This window comes from Physella acuta, unplaced genomic scaffold (genome assembly GCF_028476545.2).
Source record: "Physella acuta isolate Inbredline_101_S28 unplaced genomic scaffold, ASM2847654v3 ptg000524l, whole genome shotgun sequence".
NCBI lineage: Eukaryota > Metazoa > Mollusca > Gastropoda > Physidae > Physella > Physella acuta.
This window is the reverse complement of record NW_026732043.1, coordinates 207,770-218,014: the sequence shown is the minus strand read 5'-3', so window position 1 is coordinate 218,014 and position 10,245 is coordinate 207,770. Positions and strand designations below refer to the sequence as shown.

The following is a 10,245-nucleotide window of genomic DNA, read 5'->3' as shown; positions in this document are numbered from 1 at the left end:
AATCTCTTTTGTTTGTATTTCATTGAAAATGTTCATGTGAGTTGAGTACTTTTGATTATAATGTTTGAATTAATAATGTGTAAAATATATATAAAAATTATCATCTTTCACCTAATAAAATTCAATGTAAATTATACAAGTTTTAAAGTGTGCTGAGTCAATAAAAAATTTTCAAGTAGCTTAGTGTGATTAAAATGAAAAGAATGGAAGTTTAAGAAATATTGGCCTTTTTTAGAATTCACAAATAAAAAGATCATACATGGCATATTTACAAAAATAATATGAAAATGTAATTAGGTTTATAGCAACCCATCAATTATAATTGACTATTTCATAACTGAATAATTTACAAGCTTAAGTAAAATTCTGACACTTGTAACATAAACATGATATATTGGAATGTGTTTCATAAGTTCCACAAAACATTTTCTTTTGATTGACAACAGGACTTAGTAACGATCACACAAGATCTGTTTACAAATTTAATAAAAATCGCTTTGAAAGTTTAAGTTCTTTGGGTAGTAGATGTTCAAAATCACTCCCCTCCCCCTTAAGTCTACATATGAATAATACAGCCATTTCCCTTTATGTAAAGAGTATTAAGAGTAAAATACTAAACCGTTGGGATCTACAAAACCAGATCAGTTAAGATGTTATACTGCAGTTATTCTGCTAAGGAAGTCTGCCAACACATTTTCAGTGCCAGCAATAGGTTGGATGGTAAACTGATACTTCTGCAGTGTCATGGCCCAGTAGCGTAGCGAGGTCGGTTGTCACCCGGTGCGGCACTTATGGTGTCACCCCCCAGGGCGTAGCGACTCTTCCCGGGGATAAATTTGCATCCCCCCCTGAAATTTTTCTCTGTATATTTTACTATTTTTTCCCCTAGGTGTCACCCCCCCTAAGTGGTGTCACCCGGTGCGGTCCGCACCCCCCCCCCCCGCCCCGCCCCCCCCCCCTGCTACGCCTCTGTCATGGCCCATCTAGCTAATCTGCTGTTGACAGGTTTTGAGAACTGAAGGACTGTAAGCTGTTTGTGATCTTCTAATACTGTATGCATGCACTGAGCGAAAGTGGAAGGTGCGTTGCATAACCCGAATGGCATAAAAACTGATATAGTTCCCAGTTTGTTTGAAATCAATTGGTATTTGCCAGTATCCTTTGACAAGATCGTTTTTTGAAAAAAGGCAGCATTAGAAAGTTGGGTAAACAATTTTTCCTGATTCGGAATCGGTTCAGCATCCGTTACCGTTATCGGGTTAATTTGTCTGTAGTCTATACAAAATCTGTTAGACCCGTCTTTCTTTCGAACCAGGACCACCGGTGATGCGTATGGAGAGTTAGATTTTTCTATGATCCCTGCCTGCTTCATTTTCCTCACTTCCTCTAGAATAACTTGTTTCGTTGAGAACAGGGTGGGGTATGGTTTTTGGAAAATAGGTTTGCTAGAAGTGAGTTGTATATTGTGGGAGAAGAGATCTGTTTTCCCTGTCTTGCTGGTTATGACTGTTGGTACATCCCTGTTAACATCTAGTTAGCTAGCCTCTTCTTTCAACACGTCCCTGTACCACAGTTAGCTAGCCTCTTCTTTCAACACGTCCCTGTACCACAGTTAGCTAGCCTCTTCTTTCAACACGTCCCTGTACCACAGTTAGCTAGCCTCTTCTTTCAACACATCCCTATACCACAGCCTATGGTAGCCTCTTCTTTCAACACATCCCTGAACCACAGTTAGCTAGCCTCTTCTTTCAACACATCCCTGTACCACAGTTAGCTAGCCTCTTCTTTCAACACATCCCTGTACCACAGTTAGCTAGCCTCTTCTTTCAACACATCTCTGTACCCCAGTTAGCTAGCCTCTTCTTTCAACACATCCCTGTACCACAGTTAGCTAGCCTCTTCTTTCAACACATCCCTGTACCACAGTTAGCTAGCCTCTTCTTTCAACACATCCCTGTACCACAGTTAGCTAGCCTCTTCTTTCAACACATCCCTGAACCACAGTTAGCTAGCCTCTTCTTTCAACACGTCCCTGTACCACAGTTAGCTAGCCTCTTCTTTCAACACATCCCTGTACCACAGTTAGCTAGCCTCTTCTTTCAACACATCCCTGTACCACAGTTAGCTAGCCTCTTCTTTCAACACATCCCTGTACCCCAGTTAGCTAGCCTCTTCTTTCAACACATCCCTGTACCACAGTTAGCTAGCCTCTTCTTTCAACACATCCCTGTACCACAGCCTCTCACAGATCTAGTTAGCTAGCCTCTTCTTTCAACACATCCCTGTACCACAGCCTTCCACACATCTAGTTAGCTAGCCTCTTCTTTCAACACATCCCTGTACCACAACCTCTCACACATCTAGTTAGCTAGCCTCTTCTTTCAACACATTCCTGTACCACAGTTAGCTAGCCTCTTCTTTCAACACATTCCTGTACCACAGTTAGCTAGCCTCTTCTTTCAACACATTCCTGTACCACAGTTAGCTAGCCTCTTCTTTCAACACATTCCTGTACCACAGTTAGGTAGCCTCTTCTTTCATCACATTCCTGTACCACAGTTAGCTAGCCTCTTCTTTCAACACATTTCTGTACCACAGTTAGCTAGCCTCTTCTTTCAACACATTCCTGTACCACAGTTAGGTAGCCTCTTCTTTCATCACATTCCTGTACCACAGTCTCTGGTAGCCTCTTCTTTCAACACATCCCTGTACCACAGTCTCTCACACATCTAGTTAGCTAGCCTCTTCTTTCAACACATCCCTGTACCACAGTTAGCTAGCCTCTTCTTTCAACACATTCCTGTACCACAGTTAGGTAGCCTCTTCTTTCATCACATTCCTGTACCACAGTCTCTGGTAGCCTCTTCTTTCAACACATCCCTGTACCACAGTCTCTCACACATCTAGTTAGCTAGCCTCTTCTTTCAACACATCCCTGTACCACAGTTAGCTAGCCTCTTCTTTCAACACGTCCCTGTACCACAGTTAGCTAGCCTCTTCTTTCAACACATCCCTGTACCACAGTTAGCTAGCCTCTTCTTTCAACACGTCCCTGTACCACAGTTAGCTAGCCTCTTCTTTCAACACATCCCTGTACCACAGTTAGCTAGCCTCTTCTTTCAACACGTCCCTGTACCACAGTTAGCTAGCCTCTTCTTTCAACACGTCCCTGTACCACAGCCTCTCACAGACACAATTTAAAACAGGGATGATGTCAGTCAGTCCTGATGTGGACTCCTGCGATGGGTTGTTGCTGATCTTTAGAACCGGCATCTGCCACCTGGATTCAAACTCTCGCAGTTCTCGTTGGCTTACTTCACTGTGTGCATACTGGTCAAATATGAACAGCGTTAAGGGAAGATTTATAAAAATGTTATCTTATAATCAATAGGCCTTTATATTTTTAATATGTTGAATTTAGATTGTACCAACTGAAACAAAACAATTAAAGGTGATAGCATTGGTCATAGGATGTCAAATTAAAGTAAATGTAAATAGTAAATTAAATTCTCACATAACAACACACCAATTTTAAAACATTTTAAAATCAAAAGTTGATTTTTATGCAACATAGTAACCCAGCAAACAATACACAAATTATAAAAAAATAGGTTTAATGCATTTATTTAGTAATAGCAATATTCAGTTCATAAACATTTTGTTAAAGGATACTTAGTACCAATGACAATTTTTGCCAATTTGTCATTGAGATCTGTCAGTCGAGAAATCAAGTGAGGAATTTCTTCCCAACTGCCTTTGTCAACAAATGAAAACAAAAATAGAATGCCATCAACATCACTCTTGCATGCCTAGAAATTAAACAACAATTAAAAATAAAAAACTATGTCACAGTTGCCATAATGTTTTTATGATTTAAATTCTTTTACAATTATTTGTTTAATTTAATTTTTAAAAGGCTGATGTTATTATGGTAACAAAAAACAAGGAAACTTACAGATAAAATGTGATCAAATTGGAAACTTACAGGTAAAATGTGATCAAATAGGAAACTTACAGGTAAAATGTGATCAAATTTTTTGACAGCCAGCTCTCCTGTATCCCACAGTGCCAAATTCATCAGAACAATTTTGTTAAGGTGAGCAATTTTCACTGGCCAGTACATCCTTGTCACCTGTATACCTGGTTGATTCGCAAGTGTTGGGGCAGAAATTTAGAACAGTGATGTGCATACCACAAAACTCCAAAATAAAAAGACCAAAAGGTAGACTAGGCTCTAGTAGATTGAAGATGTGGAGACAGACCTACAACAGCTGGGAGTCAGGACATGAAATAGGAAGACAGTAGACAAGTCTGAGTGGAAGAAGGTGGTGTAGCAGGACAAAGCACTACATGTGCTGTAGAGCCACAGGAAAGGAATAGATGGATTGCGATGTAAAACATTTGAATTAGTATTATTTAAGTTGAAAATTTCATCTTGGTAACAGAAGTGATAAAATATAACCAATTGTTATACACATATTTAAAAATAAATAAAAATTTGAATTAGTATTATTTAAGATGAAAATTTCATCTTGGTAACAGAAGTGATAAAATATAACCAATTGTTATACACATATTTAAAAATAAATAAAAATTTGAATTAGTATTATTTAAGATGAAAATTTCATCTTGGTAACAGAAGCGATAAAATATAACCAATTGTTATACATTTATTTAAAAATAAATGTACCAAATTTGGAGTAGAAATGGTCATAGTTAGTTTAAAATAAATTCACGTTAGGGGTTAGGATTTAGCTTTCAATAATAAATTGTATAGGTTTATATTACCGGCTGTCTCACAGTGTACACTGGGTATGGGGTGGCCAGATAACTTGGCTATTGTGCTAGTCTTCCCAACACTGCTCTTCCCAACAACAACAAGCTTGTAGCTAGCATCTTCAACTGAAGAACTTGAAGGAAATGCTGGGCGTTCCAGTAACCCTGTTGAAATTTATCTACAGTACTCAGAAACGACAAACCTTTTAAAATATAATTATTAAATTATAAATTGTTACAATTTTTTATTACAGGCTGTTGAGAATAATTATTTGAAATAAATGGTTTACCATATGGTTTTAGGTGAAGGCCATTGACGGAAGAGAGGGATCGGAGAATTTCTGAACCTTCAGTTGTTTGTAGCCAGTCCTCTATCAGCAGACGAGAAGGTTTGAACATTTTTCTTTAACCTAAATAAAAAAAACCAGGAGTTTTTGAGTGGGTGTAGTGTATATGTATTGTTAAGCCTAGGTATTGTTTTTAGTTATTCAAGAGTTCAAGTCAGACCTACAATTTTGTAATGTACTGCTTCATTATTTTTAAATATTTAAAACATGTTTTTTTGGTAAGGCTTACTTTTTAGGCCCATATACATATATTATAATATAAAGGCTAATTAAATATAACTATAGTCTATAGTAGGCCTATATAGTACTATATACTTATAAATTTTATATAGGCCCTACAATCTATAGGCTTACAATCTATCATTATAATTATAATTACTAAATTAGATCTACAAGTAGGTTTATAATTGAAGCATAATACTATTAATACCACACATCCATTTTAATAATGTTTGTGAATAACTAATAGAATCATTACATAGAGTGAGTGCTTCTGTAAGTACTAGATCTAGTAAGTTTACTATAATAATTTAGGCTAAAAGTGATCAATATTATGGAGAAATCAATTTGAAATAGTTACTGGAATTAAATAAGCTTACTGTAGGCCTACTAATTTAATTACATTATTAATTAATAATTATATAATTACACAATAATTAGGCATATAGGCCTAGGCCTAATTATATTTATTTGGCCTAGCCTATATTATTATATTATATTTAACAATAATATTATAATATTAATAGGAAATACTAGGAAAATAGTTACTTTATTAATTTAATAGTTTAATTAGGCCTAATAGTATTTAATACTGAATCTAGTCTAGATCTAGATAATCTAGAAAAATAGCTTACTTACAATTTACATGCTTAGTACAAGTTAGTAGGCCTAGCCTAGTTAGTTCTAGTTACTCTAGTACTTAGCCCTATATTGAATTATATATTGACTTAAAGTTAAAAGTTATAACACAACAGTTGTAGTCTGCCTACTCCTACGGACCTACAGAACTGAAACTGCAGGTACAGTACAACTTGACTTAGACGAGACTCTTGTCTTAGAGTCAGTGAAGTTCAGTATGGAGTATGACCGTCCTGTAACTTATTAACTAGTTAATTAAGTTGATTCTAATAGATCCATCCCCCCCCCCTCGACTTTACTTACTGAGTATTTATTTGATATCATAATCAAAATGCTATCGTTGTTACCAACAAGAGCATAAGTTTAGACTTAATTTTGACTCAAAATTTAGAGAGCAGTCTCAGTCACTGTTTTTTTTTAAACACAAACATTCGATAAAGGTGGGTAAGAATGAAAAATAAATATTTTAATTACCACTACAGTTGCGTCCCATGAACCTTGTTCGCGCATAGTCCAATGCAACTTCGGTGTAATATTTAAGATCACATAGATCTAGAATTTAATTATGCATAAAATAAAAAGACTTTTGGCAGATTTTACTAATCAGTTCATTGGCAAAACACATGTCAGACCGCACCCCCAACTTGAAGGACACTACACGATTCGCGCAATTACAATTCACACTTTTCGTTTCGTCCAATTAGTGGACAATAATTTTTCTCAAAAGTCATGCGATTTGGTTTTCTTTATACTAAAACCTAAATAATGCGTAACAAGCTTTTATTAGCATACTGAAAAAAAAAGTCTTAGTGTCCTGACCCTCTAGTCAAGTTTGAAATAAATCTGCTGGGTACATGTAGTTGAAATTTTGCTCTCAAAAGACAAGAGGGCAAAAAAATTGAACGAAGGATCAAGTTAAATTCAAGTTTATAAAACAAAAACTTAAAAATCGAATTTCACAAATCGTCACAAACATCCGATCCGACTCCTGGATGCGTGAACAGTTAAACGTATGTGATGTTAAAAGAGGGTAGGATAATGTATGCTATTTAGGCGCCTGTTTACTGTTTAATTGGAATTCACAGTTTATAAATATATAGTCCTAATCAACTCTGTTATTAAATGTCATTAAATCCAGTCTGGGGCTGTGTAACTAATTGCACACTAAATGTCGAACCGCGGTTGTCTACAGTCATTCAGCACTTTTATAAAACGCCAATGTTTTTAAAATCCCACAAATAGTCCATGTTTATGTGGTGACGTCTGTGCACTAATCTACTTGATCATGTTTTATATTCACAGATTCAATTGTTTTTTCCATGTAATATTTGTAATCAGATGTTTTATATGCACGGCCGATGATCAGAATAAAGAAGGTACACACTAATTTAAAACATGTTTTTAATTGGTGCAGTTGTATTATTTAGATCTAGGTCAGGTTCTAAAAGCCTTTTAATAAAGTATTTTAAAGTAAATGGACTCTGGTCCAAAACTTAAATTATTAAAACGATGCTGGTTATATCTTTAATATTAAAATCTTAGAAAATGCCATTATAATATCAGTGTTTCTACCAGGCATCTCTTCGGGGGGGGGGGGGGGGGGGGGGAGGGGAGAGAGAAAGTCTACCGCCCCCACCCCCCGTACGAAATAGAATTTATAAATATATACTTTGAACAGTGTCTGACCCCCCCCCCCCTGGAAATTTAGTGTCCGCTTCCCCCCAGTGTTTCTTCCAGACTTTTTTCTCCGGGGGGGGGGGGGGGGGGGGCACTTGAAGTTTTCGGGGGGGGGGGGGGGCGGTAGACTGTTAAAAGTATATATTTTCTATATAAATTATATAAATTTCATTTCGTTCGGGGGGGGGGGCGGTAAAAAAAATTCTTTCAGAGTACCACGTAAAATAGTTATCAACCTCCTATGCTTAGTTTATCAAACATAAGTCGTTCTAGCCCTTTAGCTACTGAGGTTACTCATATATATATATATATATATATATATATATATATATATATATATATATATATATATATATATATATAGTTCCACCCCTAAGTACACAAATAAACAATAAGAAAAGAACATTGTATATAAATTATCATTAAGCGTACAGATTTGCACACTATAACTTTTGCTAGGCCTACCTTCCCCCACAAATTTTGAGCAAAGCTCCTAGCCACCCTTAAATCTGCCAGTCAAAGAACTTCTTCTTCTTCTTCTTATGCGGAAACCGGCTCAGAAGGGGGACTTCCATTAGCCAGGCAGGCCTCAATGTAGTAAGCCCCGGCCCCCGTTAAAGGGCCAGGGCTCCCCACACATTGGTCGCTAAAACCGCGGTTTTCTCACCAGGCTTTTCTTCCCCTCCCACCAGACGCAGGACGTCGTCCCACCGCCTGGTACCCGGCTTGATCGTGGGGGGCATCTCATCAGATCGAAAAACCTCTAGCGGCTGTTATCTGCCCCCGGCCGTCCCGCATCCACTTAACGTGGGTTTGGTCGGACCAACGACATTATTCCGAAACCTCGTCAGGCCGCCGCTTCAAGTCAAAAGCGATATCTGACTCTTTTTGTTCCCGACTGTCTTGCACCTCTCCTCCCCCACGCTGTTCTGTGGGGGACTTGGGAGACCGACGTGTCAGGCTCTTCAGAAAAAGCTGGAACCTGGACGCACACAACAGTTCCACCGACCAGAGCGAAAATCCTCTAGCTGCTGTTCACTCCACCAGCCATCCCGCTTCCTCTGTGGGACGGCCCCCCAGCCACCCCCCGAGGATTTGGTCCGACTGGCAGAGTTCGTCCGAAGCCGTGTGAGGGCCGCAGCTTTAAGTTAAACCGTCTGGTTAGGATCGCGAACAGACCCTTTTTAATTCCTAGCAGTCATGCATCTCTCCACCACCTCGCTATTTGGGACGATAACGGAGATTCACCTGTCCAATGCGGGCAGATCTCCTGGTCCCAATATGGGGGTTTTGGGAGTCCGACATACCAGGCTCTTCGGACCGGCATCCAAGCATCAACCAGGGGACGCTGGCTGACACGGATGCACAGACTAAAACCCCTAGCTGCCGTTCGCTACCCGGGTAGGGCACCCGTCCGTGGCCACGAGGAGACCGCAGCATTAGGTCAACATGTCTGCCATGGGGACGTCGGCCCCTTTCGTTCCCAGTTCCTGTTCACCCACACACTCCCAAAGCCCAAAAGCCTGGCTGCAGGGATCCGAGGACACCGGGCGGCACGGACAGTCAAAGAACTATGACCCCCCCCCCCCACCCCCTATACTTACAGTGGAGGAGCAGCTGATGAACTTGATGAGATCGCAGCTGACCGCCGTAATGCCAGAGGACAGGAACTCGTTCATTGACCTCTGTATCGTCAAGCACGAGGAGTGCTCCGAGGACCAGTTTAACGGCAGACGAACTATTTTTACCTGGCGACCTGGGCTGGTCCAGTCAGCTAAAGTAATTTTTTTTTTTTTTTTTTTGTGTAAGCGCAACTAAAAATTTTCGGTAAAAGCTGATTAATAGCTTGCAATGTTAACAGTTTGTTTACTGATGTTCTGTTATTTCTCTTATACTACTTGACTGATGAATGCGATGCAAAAAAATAAATTTATGTATTTCATCATATTTTTTTTTGGGGGGGGGCTAATTTAATTTAAATATCAAGCTTTTTATTTGGTCCAATTTGTATTTCAAATTAAAAAACGACTAAAATTTGCTTAGCTGAATTTTTATTCCAAGACTTTTATTTGGTAGTGATTAAATTGTTTTGATGTAAAATTGTATACGTATAATTTGGTACAAAAAAGCTTCAAATTTTTTTCTCCACATTTTAGGATCGATTCTGGAGAACTTACAGTTGTGTTTTTCACCAAAAATTAAACCAGTGTCCAAGTAAGACATGTGTCTGCTGTTAATTATAGGGAAGAAATATGTTTGCTGTTTATTGTATGAAGAAAGATATCTGCTGTTAACTGTAGGAAGAAATATGTCTGCTGTTAATTATAGGGAAGAAATATGTCTGTTTTTAATTGTAGGAAGAAATATGTCTGCTGTTAACTTTAGGAAGAAATATTTCTGTTTATTGTAGAAAGAAAAATGTCTGATGTTAATTTGTAGAAACAAATATGGATGCTGTGAACAGTTGTAAAAATTATATTTTGCACAGATACATCTATTGTTAGCTTGATAATAAATAAAAAGAGTAATTGGAAATGGTGTAAAGTGCATAGCAAGTACAGATTAGAATGTAAGCATTACACAATAT

At 38.2% G+C, this 10,245-nt stretch overlaps 2 protein-coding genes across 3 annotated transcripts in view; one reads left to right on the top strand and one right to left on the bottom strand.

Annotated features, from left to right (window-relative positions):
• Positions 1-970: 970 nt before the first annotated feature.
• LOC131945106 (ciliogenesis and planar polarity effector 2) lies at positions 971-6,372 on the bottom strand. 2 transcript variants are annotated; one of them, XR_009387109.1, is made up of 7 exons: positions 6,285-6,372; positions 5,067-5,186; positions 4,789-4,941; positions 4,016-4,140; positions 3,673-3,809; positions 2,350-3,340; positions 971-1,520 (listed from the first exon to the last, which is right to left on the bottom strand). XR_009387109.1 is itself a non-coding variant. In XM_059306109.1 (6 exons), the coding sequence occupies exons 2-6, from the start codon at positions 5,173-5,175 to the stop codon at positions 3,142-3,144; spliced, it is 723 nt and encodes a 240-aa protein (XP_059162092.1). In that variant the 5' UTR covers positions 5,176-5,186; positions 6,285-6,372; the 3' UTR covers positions 1,985-3,141. The 2 variants fall into 2 exon arrangements, 1 of the variants encoding a protein (XP_059162092.1); XM_059306109.1 differs by lacking the exon at positions 971-1,520 and having other exon boundaries at positions 1,985-3,340.
• A 2,939-nt stretch (positions 6,373-9,311) lies between these two features.
• LOC131945116 (uncharacterized) overlaps positions 9,312-10,245 on the top strand; it is a 35,717-nt gene continuing 34,783 nt past the window's right edge. Inside the window, 2 exon segments of the mRNA XM_059306116.1 lie at positions 9,312-9,437; positions 9,815-9,872. Coding sequence (XP_059162099.1) covers positions 9,312-9,437; positions 9,815-9,872 — 184 coding nt within the window.